The following is an 18,887-nucleotide window of genomic DNA, read 5'->3' as shown; positions in this document are numbered from 1 at the left end:
AAAAATATAGTCTTTCATTAGTGAAACAGGGAAAATATGTTCCTAATTACATTCCAAGCGGTTTGCTAGGATTGACAGTCCCACGGACAAAGGAGGGGACAAAACGCTCCTTCCGACCGGCGTTTGCAGCCAGAGCCTGCGCCCCCCTGTAGGCGGGGCCACCGGAGCCTCCCTGGACCCAAAGGAGGAGGGGGCGGGGTCGAGGGCGGGTCCAGGCCTCCAGGGGCGGGGCCGCAGCGGGCGAGGGGCAGGCTGGGAAGCGGCGCCATATTGGCGTCGGCCGCGCTGTATTGTCATAAATAGAGCCGATTTTGTGGTGTTTTCACTACTCGGTTGGATGCCTCGGCCGTAGTAAGTGAGAAAGTGAGCGAGCAAGCGAGCTACAAGCGACCGGAGGAAAGTCGATAGGAGGAGAAGGGAGGAGCAAGAACTTGACTCCAGAGAGAAAGATACTCGCCGGTGAGGGAGACGCAGGAAGCGATGAAAGAGATGTCTGCGTAAGTGGTGGGGGGCGGCGGTTGGGGGCGTAGCGGAGAGGGGTGGGTTGGGATGGTCGGCCTGGGACCCGGTGTCCGTTCCCTGCCGCTCGCGTCCTGCCCGGAGCTCGCCCGAGTGGTCTCCTTCCGCGCTCCTGGCGGGTCGGCAAGGGCACCTCCCCTACACCCGGCGGCTCACCTGGCCACCCCTGCACAGACTCGGGGACTCCTGGAGCCCCTATCTGCCCTCGCCTGTCCCGCCTCCGAAGACGCCCCCAGACAAGGGAGCGGCGGGAGAGGCGCAGGTGTCCGTGGGGAGAAATTGTCGGTCACTGTCCTGCCCCCAGCACTGTCTGAGCCCGTCTTTGCTCCTGTCTGCATTGGCGCAAATACCATCCCCCTACCTCCCCCTCCTCCCTCCCGACAGACTGTCTCCTGGTCTTCAGGAGTGAATGACCTATCCCAGCCCATGCGGTTCTTTTTAATAAAAGCTACGATCTTTTCGCCCTCCCCCGGCCTCCGCCCACCGACCCACAGTGTATCTACCGGTCTATACCTCCTGCTCACACTTTGATAAGTCAGAAACGGTTTCCGTGCTTGGCAAGATTTTGTTGTAGCTCTTAACATTTTGGTTTATTAGGAAATAATTTAAACAGAAAAATGCAGAGGATAACATAAGCATCATTTGTGTAGTCACCATCCATCTCTCCCAAAGCATAGAATTCTATGTGTGTGTGTGGGGGGGGGGTGTACATACATATCTTTATTTAAAAGAAATCAAGCATTACCGATATGTCTTAATGATTCTGTTACCTCCTCTTAGTCCATTCACCTCCCTCCCTAGAGTTCCACACAGTCCTGAACTTGATGTTTATTGCGTTTTTAAAAATGCTATTACAGCATATGTTAAGTGTCCATAATAACTGGCATTGTTTTACTTGTTTTTAAGCTTTTTATAACTAATACCATACTTGTCATTTTGCAACTTTTTTTAGTGCAACATAGTATATTTGAACTTTGTCCATGTTAATATTTTCAACTCTCATTAATTCATATTAACTACTGTATTGTATTCCATTGTAGGGATACACCCTGTTTTAGTCCTTTTCCTGTTAGTGACTATTTGAGGTTGTTTCTAAGTGTTCAGTGTTACAGTGTGGCAGTGAACATTCTTGTACATGTTTCCTTGTACACTTGTACTAGAATTTCTCTAGGGTGTTTACTTATAAGTGAAATCAATGAGTTGAGGGGATGTGGGATTCTTTTGCTTGGCTTTCCCTCCCCCCGCCCCAGATGAAGGAGGTTCAGAACCATATATTTGGAATTTTAGTGCTAGTAGGGTAGGAAGCTTGATAGCCAACTTTTTCAGCATACAGTTAAGAAAGGGGGACCCAAGATCATAGTGTCAGAAAGAGGTATTTGTTGAAGGGAGAATGGAGTGGTGGAAAGATCTTGGTTCATATTCTGGCTCTTCCTATCCCTTGAATCTTGGGTACTTACCTGTAAAATGGCACTTATTCAGTACCTACCTCTTAGGGTTATTATTGAAATTAATTGAATGATCACATATAATCAGTCTGTCCCATCCATTTATCATACATATTTAAACACACACAGACAATACCAAAATAGCTCTCTTAGAGGTAAAAAGCTAAATCTTTAAAAAGAAGTTACTTGAAATAGCTAATTGAAATTTTGTTTGTTCCACGGGAAAACTAATACCAGAAAGAAATTAAAGTCGCTAGTATTGATGTTTCCCTTTTGTTTCTTTGAATCATTTCAGAAGACATATAGGCTATTTTATCTTCCATTTGATTCTCCCTCTTTACCTAATGAAATCTTTAGCTAAAGAGCATGCCTTCCTGTAAGAACTTAGTAGCAATAAGTCAGTGTTTTGACAAGTTAAAATTCAAAAACAATCACTACTGTAACTTCGTGTGTTATTGTTTGCAGAGCTGATTTATTCATTTAAAAGACTGTTCTTTTATATTTTGAGATTACATTCTTACTGTTGTTGTTAATGGTCCTGAACATTGAATGGTGAAGATAGATGGTAGGGTTAGTTGGTTATTGCGTATGTTTATTTTTACTTTACTTTCTTAGCAGAATAAAAAGTTTTACCAACCCATGTTGGTCCCAAAATTTATTTTGGAATTATTGAAATCCAAACTCAGAAATTCAGTTGTATAATTTCCTGATAGCTAGAATCTTTTGGAGGTTGGCTTGTATTGTGCCGATAAAAGTGTAAAGATTTGATAGTTATTTAGTATGAAAATGGTCTGGGTACCAATCTAAATGAAGAGAACAATTAACTAGAGTCACAAAATGTGAGGACTATAAATTCTGATTTGAGCAAAGGATGTTAATGTAAGTTTCTCAAGGACAAATCTAGTCGGGATTTCTTTTTAAAAGCCAGGATATTTCACAAAGACCTTCTAATGGGATGTTTTTGTTTCTTTCTTGAGGGGGAAAGAACGTTGTTCTTACTCAGAGCTTTCTTTCAAGTGGCTGACTGCTTTTCAAAGATTGAATATAGATGGTACTTGACTTAAGTCCGCAGGGTGTAGTGGAGGTGGCCCTGGCCCAGCTCCCATTCAGGCTTTTTGCATTTGAGCTAAGTGGTGCTGGCACAGTTGTCCTGATGCCAACACATGCTGCTTTTGGCTTGAAAAGACATCCTAACCATGAAAGCTGGAGGCAGTATGAATAGCCCTTCATCAAAATAAACACAAAATACCCTTTTTTCCCCTAAAAAAAAAAAAAAAAAGTGCCTGCCCCAACTGTTAGGACTAAGTAAACTTCTAAGGTAGCTAAATTAATGAGTGGATTGAGAGATTAAATATATCAGTACGATATGATGCTTTAAATTTTTTCTGCTATTTCATTTTTCTTGAACAGAAACACCATGCTGGACAGCCAGCGTCAACAAAAGCATTATGGAATCACTTCTCCAATTAGTTTGGCATGTCCTAAAGAAATTGATCATATTTACACACAGAAATTAATTGATGCCATGAAACCATTTGGAGTGTTCGAAGATGAGGAAGAATTGAACCACAGGTATGTCATTTAAAAATGCAAAATAGTTTACAGTACGTTATTTAATCACTGATTCCACAAATATAAAGTACCTCCATCATGCCCCTGCCTAGGGATACAAAAAAATGACAACATGAAGAGAAATTTTGGCCCTCCTGGAGCTTATATTTTAGGTAGAGGTTAGAGGAAGAGACTAACAATTAGCCAGATAAATAAAATAAATACAATGTTACAGATGACAAATGCTGCTGAGAAAAATGAAGCTGGAAGTGAAGGTTATCTGGAAGGCTTATTGACATTTGAGGGGAAATGTCAAAGTGAGAGAAGGAACTATGTAGATATTTGAGGGAGGAGCATTCTAGGCAGTGGTTGAGGTGGGAGTGTACCCGGTATATTTAAGGAATTACACAGTAAGGTAACCTGGGCGTCCAGAGCAGAGTGAGTAAGCCGGTGAGTATGGGCTTAAAGAACGTAAGCTGGGAAGTTGCTTGGAGAGCTAGGTCACTTAGGACCTTGTAAGTCACTATAAAAGTTTTGGCTTTTACTCTGAGTGAAATTGGAAGCCATTAGGTTTTTGAGCAGAAGAGTGACATGATTTACTCATGTTTTAACACAATCACTCTGGCTGCTATATTGAGAATAGTCTGAAGAGGGATCAAGGGCACAAGTCAGGAGACTGGTTAGGAGGCTATTATAAGAACCCAGGGAGGAAAGGATGGGGGGTTGAACTAAAGGGATGTTAGTCGAAGTAATAAGAAATAGGATTCCGGATATATTTTAAAGGTAGCGTTGTTTAATGACTGGAATATGTGTGAGAGAGGTTAAGGATGATGCCAAGGTTTTGGGTCTTAGCACCTCAAGGGATAGAATTCCATTACCCAGAGAAGGCTGAGGGAGAAGCAAGTTTGGACATCTCAGGAATTCCATTTTTCATATGTTATCCTTGAGATGTCTACCCTCTATTTTTTTTCTCTTTCTCTCTTTTTTTTAATGTGGATTTAGATATCCTATTGGTTGAAAGTTTGGTTTAATATCAAACTACTGTTATTAAGTAATATTATTTCATAGAAATTAGCCAGTATTTAATTTACCCATTTTAATTATTCAAAGATCTATGACTAGATGAGAGGATGCTAACCTCTATCGCCATACTGAATTGATTTTATTCCATAGTAAGGCCAAGTAAGTTGACAATTCAGTTGGCCTCTGCAGACTTACTGAAGGTAATTTTGATTTTTTATTAGACTTTTTGAATTTTGAGAATAGCTCAAAGGCCAAAATGCTGTCATCACATTCATCATTTCTTTGGAACTCTTAGGGACCTAAGAATGCTAAAGAGATGTGTATGTATCAACAGATGTGACAGCATTAGCCCATGTATGTGCTTTTTACTCTAGCGCCAACGTAAAGGTTCTGCCTATACGTTTAACTAATTTTTTAAATACTGTTTTTGGGTTTTAGTTTTAATCTAAAGCATGTTGTTTTTTATTATAGGCTCGTTGTTCTTGGTAAATTGAACAATTTAGTAAAAGAATGGATTTCTGATGTCAGTGAGAGTAAGGTAAGACTCTAAACTACATTGAATTCAGTTTCATTATGTCCTGATCATTAGTCCTAGTAATAAGATGCAGGAGTTGAGGATAATCTGAAATAGGCTTTTTGGTATACTTGGTAATGAACTGGTCTAGACAGTTGAGTCTCTAAATAATGATAATGAGATAAATGAGAATTTACCCGTGTCTAGCTGCAATTCTACATAGATTTCCTGCTTGAATTACATGTAGTTTACCAAAATTTAAATATCAAGGGATTTTACTTTAAAAGCCAGATTTCAGACATCTTGTGAAATACCAGATCTGGCAACATTGGGCCTGTCTTTGTGCAAGGCAGGAAGAGGCTTCAGTGGATTTGGGCTCCTGCCCTCCAGTGCCTTGTGGCCCCACCAATGCCTGCTCTCTCTGACACAGCACCTGTCATTTATCAATCAGTTTCTATATTTCTTATGTATACCTTATATTTGCATACCTGCCTGACCCCTGAGACATGGGAGTTTGCAAATCCTAATTTATAATTATGCAGCTTTTTTCCCCTGCAGTACCTTTACTATTTTTCTTCTAAAATAAGTTACATTTTCCTTGCTTTTTTAGAGTATTTTGAATGTAACTGAATTTTCCTATGTCTGGGAATCATCACTGAATATTATTTTACTGGCTGTACTAAATTGAAGTAGGGGGTATGGAACTGGGTGATATTATTTGCCCCTTCACTGAGTGGCCCAAACTGTTGTATTTTAAGTTTTCATTTGGTTTTTATAATTTTTATAGTTTCCCTATCTTTCCCTTAACAATAAGCTGAAAGTTAATGTATCATAGCAGTCAGTGTGTCTCTCCGTAAACTCTTTCTTCTCTTCTCCTTAATCTGCCTGGATTTAGAAATTAGATAAACACCCGTCAGAATTCTTTTGCAAATTTTAGTATGTCTTTGTGTACCTATGGTACATGTTTAAAATTGGTTCTTTTCAACAATGGACTCAGAATAAGGTCATGAGGGAATCTGCTAAGTCTGCAGTCATTGGGTTTAAATAAATGGTCTTTATGTTGTTTACTTTTGCTGCTAAACAGCTATCTGACTCATTTCTGAACTCTCAGCAGGGTTATCAGTAGTTGAGATTTAGATAAGTTGAATTCTGAGCAGGTGAAATGCTAGTCATGAGTAACAACAACAAAAAAAAATCATGTTTGTTTTTCTGCTACTAGGTGATCAACTCCACAAGAAAAAGACCTGTCTTGGTCACTTACATAATTTCAGGACAGAGCTCAGGCGTTAAGTAAATGTTAAAGGAATCTGTTGTCCTTCTCCAATCAGCCCATAATCATTATGGGTGTGCAAATACTCAACTTGCTAGAATTATTTTAAAATCATAATTACAAGCTTTATGACTTACCGTGTGTGGTCTTTATGTCAACTATTGTGGTTGTGCCAAGGTCTTTGCTTCTATCCCTATTCTAAGAATGCATTTGAGATAAATCAAGTATTATTCACAAAAGAGGCTATATTAATTTGTTGAGAGATACACCTAACTAATTTTCTTCACGGTTTCTTTGCACTTAACAGAAAAATCCGGTAGTATTCTGTTTCAAGGTCAAAAGGTGTTTTTTTTGTTTGTTTCTTGTTTTTAATAAATTGCTTTTTCTCCCATTTTACTCACATTAATACTTTAATCTGCAAAAAGCAATCACTGGTTTACATTTAATTTCTAGGCATAAAAATTTAAGACTATGTCATAATTTGGATTTATTTTTTTAAGCAAAGTGAATAAAATATCTCACTATAAAAAATCTTTAAATTGGTTTTGACATCTTCCACTGTGTGTATAAGGTGATTTTTTTTTCATTTTCTGTATCAGCTGTTCCTTTTATTTATGCATATTTTAGTCCAGAAAATATCGGAAGGATTTGAGTTAGATCAAAGATCGTTTGGCTATTCCACACACAATTGGGATATTTAAGCTATAAACCATCTAGAACCCAAACAGATCATTTTAGTTAAATACTGTGGTTTGTGATGAAAATATTTTACTCTGATTGGTGTATCACTTTCTCATAAATCATGTAAGAATCTTGCTTTTCAAAGTAGGAAGGTAAACTAAAATAGAAAGTAGAAAGCTAAACCAAAAGGTCCTATCTTCTCTATCCTTTTGATTCATATTAATAAATTCACTGGCTTCTTTCTAGCTCTAAAATCATGGTAGTCTTGTGTGGTAGTCTTAAACATTAATACCCATTAAACAGAGGAAGTAACAGACATAATATCCTGTTACATAGATAATTTCATTCAAGTTAATCAAGGGATATTCTTTGAAACTTGCACTGGGCATTATAAAAAGAAATAAAAGAAATAGTAGATACAGTTCTCATTTTCAAGGAATTTAAATATAGTTGAAGAGATGGGACATGTATTCAGGGAAAAAAGGTCAGTAATAAATGTAGTATAAAAGAGGTTAAAGATAATAGTGGAGGAGCACAGAGGGAAAAGAGCTTGTTATGGAAGGGGGGATCATCAGAGAAGGCTTCCTGAAAAAGGTGGAACTTGAACTTTGAAAAAACAGATGGTATTGAGATACCCAGAGAGGATGGGCAAGCATTTGAGGTGGGGAGAATGGCAAGTGCGATGGAAAGGAGACTGGATTATGTAACATGTTGGCAGTTGGAGCTTCAAAAGGGAAGAGCAGAAGACAAGGCAGGAAAGATCCATAAGAGCATATTGTGGAGATTCTCAGGATCCAAGCATCCTTACCTCAGTAGTCAGAGAAGAATGCATTAGCACGTTTTGAACAGAAGAGTTATATATAGTAGAGTAAGAACATCAAGTGAATTTTATACAAAATAGAATAGGAGAAAATAAAGACTACGGTCAAGAAGGTAGCTTAAAGTTCTATTAAGGCCTAGAATTAAGGACATAGTAGTTGAATAGAAAGGAGGTGACATGTGAGGGATATAAGCTAATAATTGGTAAGCCAGGAAGAGTAATGACTACAGGTATAGGTATTAAGGAGAATGAGGAACAGAAAGAGAGAAAATCAGAAGGGATACCTGGTTTATCATAGGAAGAGTATTTTGTTTTAAGCATGGAATATTGAAGTGGGTCAGAATGTCTGAGTGAAAATACCTGATGGGAAGTTAGAATTGGCTTCAGAGAGAGGTGACGAGTAGCCTTATAATTCTGGTACCTTCTAAAAAATTTCATTAAAGATGTTAGATTACCTCTCATAAGGAGGTCATGTCAAGATGACCACTTTCTTGCAGAAAGGTTGCAGAAATTCAATCAAGAAATTAAGCATATTTGTCACAAAAACTAATGGGTAAGTGGAATGAGTTAAGTGTATGATACTATAGAGAACTGAAAGTGCCTTAGTTTGGTAGGTAAGAGTTCCTTGGTGACTTCAGAATGATGGAGCCAAAAACAGGCAATCGGAAGGGGGCGAGTAGGGTCAAGTGTTAAAAAATGTTTTTCTTAAGAGAAATGTGTGCATGTATAGTAGGCATGAATTTGTTTTGTCTTCCCTCTGGGAACACTGTCATTACTGCAAGCTGCAGCCCAAAGAGCTCTGAAGTACTTTCAGAAATCTTAATTTCCCAAAGTTGACAAATGTAGTATATATCGGTAGTATTTAGGCAATTTTTATGCTAAATAATTTCAACAATTGAATGCCATTTCTTTAATTTAATTTTAGAATCTCCCACCTTCTGTTGTGGCTACTGTTGGTGGTAAAATTTTCACGTTTGGCTCCTATAGGCTTGGAGTACACACCAAAGGTAACTGCTTTTCTGTGTTCCGATAAGAACTTTCAATAACAAGCTGTTATTTGTTATTCATAATTAGAAGTACAGAAGAAGGGGCGCCTGGGTGGCATAGCGGTTAAGCGTCTGCCTTCGGCTCAGGGCGTGATCCCGGCGTTGTGGGATCGAGCTCCACATCGGGCTCCTCCGCTATGAGCCTGCTTCTTCCTCTCCCACTCCCCCTGCTTGTGTTCCCTCTCTCGCTGGCTGTCTGTCAAATAAATAAATAAAATCTTTAAAAAAAAAAAAAGTACAGAAGAAAAAAATACCCATTATCTCACTATTCAGAGCTAATCATTGTTAACATTTTCCTGTAGTCATCCTACATATTTTCTTCTGTACATAATGTTTTTGTATGTTTTAACAAAAATGTAATGCATACAGTATAGTCTTAATTAGAAATACTTTGATTTTCAGGAGCTGACATTGATGCACTTTGTGTAGCTCCAAGACATGTGGAGAGATCTGATTTTTTTCAGTCTTTTTTTGAAAAATTGAAACATCAAGATGGCATTAGAAACTTAAGAGTAAGTATCCTCTAGTATTTAGTATTTTGAACTTGATAACAGAAGCTTGGGCTTATGATTGTTGAAATATTTCTTAAGAAGTTGCTGTATCTTATTAAAATAACAGATGGCTAAGAACATGGGCTTTATAGTTAATACAGATCTGGGTTTGATTCTAAAATCTACCACATATTAGCTCTTAGATTTTAAGTTACCTATTTTCTTTGAGCCTAGTTTCCTCAAAGCTATAAGATGGAGATGTAGTGATAACTTTTTATAAGGTTTTTCTGAGAATCAATGAGATAATTGACAAAAATATTGACTGTAATATTTGATAAGTGGTTGATACGTATCAAATGTTAGCTGTTAGTATGTGTAAGATTCAGTTAGCCATTCTCTTTGTGCATATCTAGCCCTTGATTGAGCAAATGAAATTTCAGCACAAGTGATTTATCAGATATTGTCCTTAGTCCCACAAATACAATAGTGAACAAGACATAGTTTATGGGAGGGAGGGATTAGGGGAACTAAGCAAACATAGCTTTAATGCAATCTGAAGTGCTAGGATAAGGTGAAGTTGAAAGGATCTGCATTATTTGGGCATCTGAGAATGGAAAAACGTTAAGAATTTGTTAGGTTGGGGGGCTCCTGGGTGGCGCAGTCGTTAAGCGTCTGCCTTCGGCTCAGGGCGTGATCCCGGCGTTCTGGGATCAAGCCCCACATCGGGCTCCTCTGCTGGGAGCCTGCTTCTTCCTCTCCCACTCCCCCTGCTGTGTTCCCTCTCTCGCTGGCTGTCTCTCTCTCTCTGTCAAATAAATAAATAAATAAAATCTTAAAAAAAAAAAAAGAATTTGTTAGGTTGGGGGATTAAGGAAAGCTCAGAAAGATGACATTTCTACTAAATCCAAATTACATTGATTGTATTTTTTTAATAGATTAATCATGAGCTCTGATTATAATTTTCAGTACTAGTGCTCTTCGTAAATAATCAGTTTTCAATTCAATCTCAACAAATAGTAAGTACCCGGATGATAGCAGTTCTGCCTGCCAGTTTCTGATGAATTTTTTTAGGAGGATAATAAATTAGACAACTACTGTCATGACATTTTTTGTATCTTAAATAACACAATCACAGAGTAGAAGCACTTACTTATTTGGAATGTGAGACCAAGAACATTTTCACTTTTTAGCAAAGGTATTCACATTATTGGCAGCTAGGAGTGATAGAGAAAGGATTACACCTTTAAAGGATTATTTATGTGTTCTAATTGTTGTCCTCTTTTGTAGGCTGTAGAAGATGCCTTTGTACCTGTTATAAAATTTGAATTTGATGGAATTGAAGTAAGCGTTTAATATTTTTTCTGACTTTGCAACTGAATTAATACATAGGCTTTTTTCAGTTTTTTTTTTAAGTCAGACTGAAAAAGACATTTATTTTATTTTATTTTATTTTTTACAATATCATTTCTTTTTTTTTTTTTTAATGATTTTTTATTATATTATGTTAGTCACCATACAGTACATCCCCGGTTTCTGATGTAAGGCTCGATGATTCATTAGTTGCGTACAACACCCACTGCACCATGCAATACGTGCCCTCCTTACTACCCATCACCGTCTGTCCCATTCCCCCACCCCCCTCCCCTCTGAGGCCCTCAGTTTGTTTCTCATAGTCCATAAAGACACGTATTTTAAAGACTCAAATAGTTTTTAAATAGTTCCTCACCTTTCTTTCTCCTATATCTATTGACTTCTCACCGTGGAAAATGAACCAGCTTCTATTCCTACCCCCATGATTTTTATATATACCCTTCTCATTCCTATAATCTAAAATAATTGTGTTATAATTTGGATTGGAGCAATATTCAGTGTTTACATTATTATAATCTTATAAATAATGTTCAAAACTGAGCACAAAGTGTACTAGATTATCATTCTTTGTGGCATTTTGTTTCTTGGGAGTATATAATTGTTTTGCGTTTTGTTTGCTTGGTTTTTATACTTAACACTAATTCAGAGTTAGTTTCTGCTGGCTGTCTGAATCAGGTGTTCTGTCATTATCATCTTAAAAAGATATGTGAGTCTTTTCACATGTTGGATTCCACACCAGTTGTTCTCCATGAAGGATAAACAGCTGGCATCTTGGATCTTTCTTTACTATCATCCTAGGATTTCCTTTTGCTTCTCTCTGGAGTTGTCTTCTTTTTTGACTTACTGTCATTTTAGTGGCACTCATCCGCTAGCTTCCTGAGAAAGAGCACATATTTTTGAGATCCTGTGTATTTAAAAATGTCTTTATTTTGTTTTCACATCAAAATAATAGTTTTGAGTATAGAGTTCTAGGTGGGAAATAATGTATCTCAGAGTTTTGAAGGCCTTGCTTCATTGTCTTCTACCTTTCATGCTGTGTTGTAAAGTGTGATGCCATTTTGATTTCTCATCCTTGTGATCTGTTTTCTCTCTTCGGACACTTAATGTGATCTTTTATTCCTGGGCTTCATAGTTGTAAAATTCATGGTAATGTACTTTGGTATGTGTCTTTTCAACCAAATATGCTAGACACTCAATAGTCCTCTTCCACTTTGGAAATTCCTGTCCTTCCATTCTTGGAAATTGTATTGAATTCTATTGGATTTCCTGCCTTTGTTTTCTCTTTTTTCTGTATATTGGACTGCCACATCTTTATATTTTTCTTCTGCTTTTGGGGGTTTTCTCATCTTTCAAGCTTCCTATTGTTTTCCATTTCTGCTGTCATATTTTTAATTTCTAAGAATAACTTTTTTATTTTTCTAAGTGTTCTTTTCTGTTTAGTTATGTATTTATTTACAGCCTCCTATCCTCCTTTCCTGGATACAATATTTTTTATCTCTGCTTTCTTAAATCTGCTAAGTCTGTTACCTCTTACCCATCTGCTTCCATAGTTTTTGCTGTTGTCTCCTTTTATTCCCTTCTTTCTAGTGGGTTATGCCTTTAAAAACAAAACTAAATAAAAAACAAAATGAAATTGTACTGGTACTTTAGTGGGGTTTCAAGAGGGAGTGAATGTAAATGTGTGTTGGATCTGCCATCTTTATCTAGAAATTCATTCATTAGATTTTGATGTTCTTTTTAATGCTTGGCATATATGCTAAAATTAAAATGCTTTCCCTTAACTTGCAAATTTAATTACCCTCACAAAACTTTGCAGTGATTTTCCCATGTGAGATTGCCTACATAAGCTTTTTGAAGTTTTGGTAGAACTTCCCAAACTAATAATTAGAACTTTATACTTTTGAGGTTGGGGTGGAGGGGGGGGGGAGAATGGACTAGAAGGAGAAAAAGTAATATTTTTCTCTTTTTTTGCATCTTTCCAAAGATTGATCTAGTCTTTGCAAGATTGGCAATTCAAACCATATCAGATAATTTAGATCTAAGAGACGACTCTCGACTGAGAAGCCTTGATATAAGGTGTATTCGCAGCCTAAATGGTAAGCTTCTAAAAAGAAATCTCAGATATCTGCTTGAAAACAACTAGACAAAGAGATCTTTTTTGCAGAACTATTAATGGACTTTTTAAGGGATTGGATTAACTCAGTTAAAAATGATGTGATTTTCTTTATATAGATAATGTGACCACGTTTAGGCATTTTAAAAGACATACATTTATTTGAAACGTTGTTTATGTTTGTAGTAATGGTGCGCAGACATAATGGTCTCACGACCCCTTTGCGCTCTAAAAATTTATTGAGGACCCCAAAGATCTTCCATTTATGTGGGTTATATCTGTCAATATATGCCATATTAGAAATAAAAACAGAAAATTTTAAAGTATTTATTTCAAAATAATAAGCCTATTCTAAGTGAATAAAAATACATTTTTGTTTGAGAATGGGATTTTTTTTTTTTTTTGTATTTTTGCAAATCTCTTTGACTTAATGGAAGATAGCTAGATTCTTGTATCTGTTTTTTCAATCAGTTTCTTGTGTTTTGATTGAAGCACAGGAAGAATCTGACCTCTTAAAGATAAATAATTAGAAAAGGGAGGAGTATTTTAATAGCCTTTTCAGAAAATTGTGGATATTCTTTGACAATACAGCAAAACTTGACCAGTGACAATATCTTTTTCCTTTTCAACAGCTTTATTGAGGTATAATTACATGTCATAAAATTTGTTCTTTTTAGGTGTACAATTCTGTAGTCTTTCCCATATTCATAGAGTTGTGTGCCACAATCCAATTTTAGAACGTTTTCATCATCTTCAAAAGATCCCTCTTACACATTTACAGTCATTCTCCTTTCCAACCGCCAGTCCTAGGAAACCACTATTCTACTTTGTGTCTATAGATTTGCCTTTTCTGGACATTCCATATAAATGGGATCATGCAATATGTGGTATTTTGTGTCTGCCTTCTTTCACTTAGTGTAGTGTTTGTGAGGTTTGTCCATGTTTTAGCATATATCAGAAGTTTGTTCCTTTTTATTGGTGAGTAAAAGTGATTCTTTTTTAAAAGGTTAATTTGCATATCAAATCTAAAACCGTGTCAATTAACTTTTTATACTCTTACATTAAAATCTATTGGTCTGTCTTGTTCTTTGAATGGATCTTTTACCCATACCTGATTTTGTACTATTATGCCTTGGTCATTTGGAAATTACTGGTTCACAAAGTTATTTGGATCTTCAAAATGTTAACACACATTTCATTATAAAATATCCAGGAAAATCGCATTCATTTATATCACCACCCATCTCATCAGGAAAGTCTTTAAATATTGGAAAGCTGTCAGGCTCACAGTAGCAGATACTAGTTGTCCAAAATTCTAATTTTTACTCAAAAGCTGAAATTTTATTATTGGTAACAAGTTTTGCCATTTGTTTTCCTTGAAGTGAGGGACTCACTTTGTTCATTTTTTGGGATTCTTCTAAGTAAAACTGGTGTTCCTAAAAAAAAAAAAAACCCACAAAAAAAACCAGGTAGTTCAGCTTGCTTTAAACTTGCTCGAACATTGGATGGGTTCCTTTCCTGTTTTCTAACTGTAAATGCGTGGTGGTGTGGGTAATTGTTTACTAGTACAGTTTGTTGCTAAAGCTTTGATACCAGCAGTTTTTACCCACCACTGCTTATGCACCATTAGTGCAAACGTTAACACAGTAAAGAGGCAAAGCTTTATTGTAATTATAAAAATAGGTTTGACAAACTTGAAAAAAAAATAGGTTAGCCTAGCATTCCCAAGGGTCCAAGACTGCACTTTGAGAACAAAACACTGGCTTATAGCATCTTTTGTTTTGTCATTGCATTTTTATTGTACTTTCAGAGTATAGCAGTAAATCACAGTATTTGTGAAATAAGGTGTATGGAAAAGCAGTAACAGTTTTATAAGTTGGGGACATTTGATTAACAGTAAAGACCAATGGTTGGGGCGCCTGGGTGGCACAGCGGTTAAGCGTCTGCCTTCGGCTCAGGGCGTGATCCCGGCGTTCCGGGATCGAGCCCCACATCAGGCTCCTCCACTATGAGCCTGCTTCTTCCTCTCCCACTCCCCCTGCTTGTGTTCCCTCTCTCGCTGGCTGTCTCTGTCTCTGTCAAATAAATAAATAAAATCTTTAAAAAAAAAAAAAAAAAAAGACCAATGGTGAAGACAGCTAAAGATAGTCAGATCCATCTCTTATTTTAATATTTAATTACATTACCCATGCACTTTTTAATTCTTTAAAAGCAAAGTGATTTCTCATATATGTGCTAAATTTCAAATACACAGAGAAAATAAAACCACATTTTATTGTTTTTGATAGTTTTAGCATTTAAGAGTCTCAAAATTAGAAGCGTGTCTGAATTAACTAGATTTTGTTGCATAATGAAAAATGAATGCTTTATCTTTTTCAGGATGTAGAGTTACTGATGAAATTCTGCATTTAGTGCCAAATAAGGAAACTTTTAGACTCACCCTAAGAGCAGTCAAATTATGGGCAAAACGTAAGTATCCCACATCTTTTAAGCTTGCATTATAAAATTACAATTTTCAGTTTCTAATGATAGAAGCACATACGGAAAGTCTTGAGCCTGTTGATACTGTTGGAAATTGAGATCCAGTAGATTTTGGAGAATCCTGTTTCTTTTTCAGTGATTATGGTGCTCTGATGTGTGCCTCTACCTCGTTTCTTGGTTGAAAACTAAAACCTCCTGACTTCCCGTCTCAGGTTTTAGCCAGGCAGTCAGAATGAGTTAGAACTGAATGAGTGAAACCCTCACTGTTGTTCGCGTTCTCTGTGGGCAGGACCATCTTATTCATCTTTGTCTCCCCATTACCAGCACCGCGTAGTTTGTAGTAGGTATTCAGTAAATTTATTAAATGAAGAATCTCCAGTGATAGTTTCAACTTCTTTTTATTTTTACATTATGACACTTTTCTAATAAAGCCTGGAACTAATGTATATATATACATAGAATATGGTTCATAAAAGGCCCAATCCTGAGCTGGCACAGCACATTTTCTATTATTTCTAACTACATTTAAGTAGTGCTATACTTCTGGCACCAGGTTTTACATAGTCTAAAACTGCACTCTCCAATAAAACTTTTTATGATGATGGAAATACTTCATATCTGTGCTATTCAAAAAGTAACCATGTGGCTATTGAGCACTTGAAATGTGCAACCAAGGAACTGAATTTGAAAATTAAATTACAATTTAAAATTAAACAGTATCTCAGAGAAGTAAAAGCATATGTCCATACAGATATTTGTACACTGATAGGGTGCCTGGGTGGCTCAGTTGGTTAAGCGTCCGACTCTTGATTTTGGCTCAGGTCATGATCTCTGGGTCCTGGACTCAGGCCCTGCTTTGGGCTCCACGCTCAGGGGAGTCTGCTTCTCTCCTCCTCCCTGTGTCCCACCCCCTCTCACACACACTCTCTCTCTCAAATAAATAAATCTTTTTAAAAAATTTGTGTACAGATATTCATAGCATTCTCATAATAATCAAAAAGTAGAGACAACCTTATGTTCATAATCTGATATGGATAAACAAAAGATGATATGTCCCTACAATGGAATATTACTTGGCAATAAAAAGGATTGAAGTAAATTCCATTTATATGAAATGTCCAGAATAGGCCAATCTATAAAGATAGAAGAATAGTGCTTGCTTAGGTCTGGGAGGATTGGGAACAAATAGGAGGGGAGTGACTGTTAAAGGTTTCACTTTTGGGTGATGAAAGTGTTCCAGAATTGATTATGGTGGTGATTACACAACTCTGTGACTATACTAAAAGCCATTAATTTTTCACATTTTACATGGATGAATCCTATGCTATATGAATGATATCTCCATAGCTGTTACCAAAAAAAAAAGAAAATGCTACATATGACTTGTGGCTACCATATTGGAAGTATACATTTAAAAAGCCCTTAAGCAAGTAGGATTTGTCCTTGGGCTCGGTTATCTTGTATAGTCAGGATAAAGTAATTTGCAAGAAAGGGATATCACAATTTTTCTTTCCTTACAGATTAAATTAAGTACCATGTTTTGTCATTTCTTAGATGCATATTTTACGCATTTAACATATCTGAAATTGACATTTTGTATCTTTTTTCCTTGCTTACTTAGTGGGACATAAAATAATGCTGTATTATGTAATTGAGGACCTAATAGGCTTGATGACATGTAATATTTTATAGATTGTTGTAAGAAACAATTTAAGAGAAATGAATAATATCAGTGGTGTGTTGTACTTTATGGAGAGGTATCCAAATTCTGCAAAATAATGAAGTTAGTCCAACTTTACACTTAATTTTAAAATGCCCATGAATATGATTCCTAATGAAATGCTTATTCTTCCTACTTGTAGACCCTCCAGGTATCTTTCCTCCTTCCTTTCATTTCTTTCTCAACCATAGCTATTGAAAAGGGGGATTGTGTTATATCAATAGAGCCCAGTCGGGCAGTGAGAACCGAGGCAGGGAACTTTGGCAAAGTAGGGGGATAAGATGCAGCTTATGGGTTACTAAGAAAACTGTGGACCTAGCATAAAGGTCTGCTTATTGATTGTGTAATGTTTCCAGAGGGGAAAGGATAACTAAGCAACAGTCTTAGGAACTAAGTTATCCTATTTCTTACAGTTGAATGTCATGGATAATAGATCCTAACAATAATTAACAAATATATTAATTTTCTAGGACGTGGTATTTATTCCAACATGCTGGGATTCCTTGGTGGTGTCTCCTGGGCAATGCTGGTTGCAAGAACTTGCCAATTATATCCAAATGCAGCAGCTTCTACTTTAGTTCATAAGTTCTTTTTAGTTTTTTCCAAGTGGTAAGTATTCATATGCATACTTTAACTATTTACTAACTTCTGCCTTTATGTAAATTTGTTCAGCAATTTAAGAGAGATGCATAGACTTTTTCTATTGTCTTAGATTCCTTTTAAGTTAAAAGTTTAAAGACATCAAATTTGAGACAATGATGAGACACCAGATGGCGCTTTCTTCTGGGGTTGAGGGGGATCTGTAAATGCAGGCTTTTGGCTTGAGAGTGGTCACAGTAGATTTGGCTCTGATTACTAGCTACATATAGATTAATGTCTCATATGTAAAATGGAGGTGATAATCATAGCTACGACATGGATTTATTAGTATTTTCAGTAAAGTTAGCTCTTGCTGCTATTAAATTATCAGTTAAATCCATGAAAGCAAATAGAAGGAAGGGGAAAACTCAGTTTTTTTGTTTTTAAGATTTATCTATTTATTTTAGAGAGTGGGAGGTGGGCAGAGGGAGAGAGAGAATCTTTAGCAGGCTCCATGCCCAGAGCAGAGCCCGACACAGGGCTCAATCTCATGACCCTGAGATCATGACCTAAGCCGAAATCAAGAGTCAGACACTTAACTGACTGAGGCACCGAGGTGCCCCTGGAAAATTCAGATTTAAATTAGCTACAGCTTAAGGGGCTAAACAGTATTTGCCCTTTCAGAAGACGCATTTAAAATAAGCAGCTTTTTCCTTTGTATACTTCCTTCCCTTGCCCATTTGTTTTTTTGAATACCAAAAACCCGTCCACAATGTTTGCTCTATGAAAGTTGAGAGTCTGATGATTTTAACATTTCATATAGTTCCTGAAGTGAGGTCCTATGTAAATTAATTTGCCTTATTCATGTTAGGGAATGGCCAAATCCTGTGCTGCTGAAGCAACCAGAAGAAAGCAATTTGAATTTGCCTGTTTGGGATCCTCGGGTATGTGACTTATTATTGAAATTAAACCTTTTAGGAAAAGGACAGTTCTCTAAATTGCAGTCTAAAAATAATTCTTCTTATTCCTGCTCATCTTCCTTCTGTATAGCTATAGTTCTTTCCTTCTATCTGCTGTGTTTTTTGGTGCAGATGATTTGTATCTCAAATTCTGATCCAAATGTTATGTCATTAAAAATCATCCATGTAAGAGTAGATGAGTGGGTGTTTATCAACCAAAATGTCATAATCCATTGTTAAAAACTGTCTTGTAAGTAATTAGTTACTAATAAAGTGCTGGAGTATATAAAAGATTTACTTTGCA

The 18,887-nt window shown here is 36.7% G+C and overlaps 1 protein-coding gene across 2 annotated transcripts in view; it reads left to right on the top strand.

The window, feature by feature from the left end:
- The first annotated feature begins 253 nt into the window (after positions 1 to 253).
- Positions 254 to 18,887, top strand: part of PAPOLG (poly(A) polymerase gamma) — a 29,802-nt gene continuing 11,168 nt past the window's right edge. For both annotated transcript variants that reach the window (XM_040623446.1, XM_040623447.1), the window contains exons 1-10: positions 254 to 497; positions 3,375 to 3,536; positions 5,010 to 5,076; positions 8,749 to 8,830; positions 9,272 to 9,381; positions 10,648 to 10,701; positions 12,716 to 12,827; positions 15,224 to 15,313; positions 17,516 to 17,654; positions 18,496 to 18,568. In XM_040623446.1, coding sequence (XP_040479380.1) covers positions 481 to 497; positions 3,375 to 3,536; positions 5,010 to 5,076; positions 8,749 to 8,830; positions 9,272 to 9,381; positions 10,648 to 10,701; positions 12,716 to 12,827; positions 15,224 to 15,313; positions 17,516 to 17,654; positions 18,496 to 18,568 — 906 coding nt within the window. In that variant the 5' untranslated portion in view covers positions 254 to 480. The remainder of the gene's footprint in view (positions 498 to 3,374; positions 3,537 to 5,009; positions 5,077 to 8,748; positions 8,831 to 9,271; positions 9,382 to 10,647; positions 10,702 to 12,715; positions 12,828 to 15,223; positions 15,314 to 17,515; positions 17,655 to 18,495; positions 18,569 to 18,887) is intronic.

This window comes from Ursus maritimus, unplaced genomic scaffold (genome assembly GCF_017311325.1).
Source record: "Ursus maritimus isolate PB19 unplaced genomic scaffold, ASM1731132v1 scaffold_6, whole genome shotgun sequence".
NCBI lineage: Eukaryota > Metazoa > Chordata > Mammalia > Carnivora > Ursidae > Ursus > Ursus maritimus.
The sequence above is the reverse complement of the archived record's forward strand: the minus strand, read 5'-3'. Positions and strand labels throughout refer to the sequence as shown.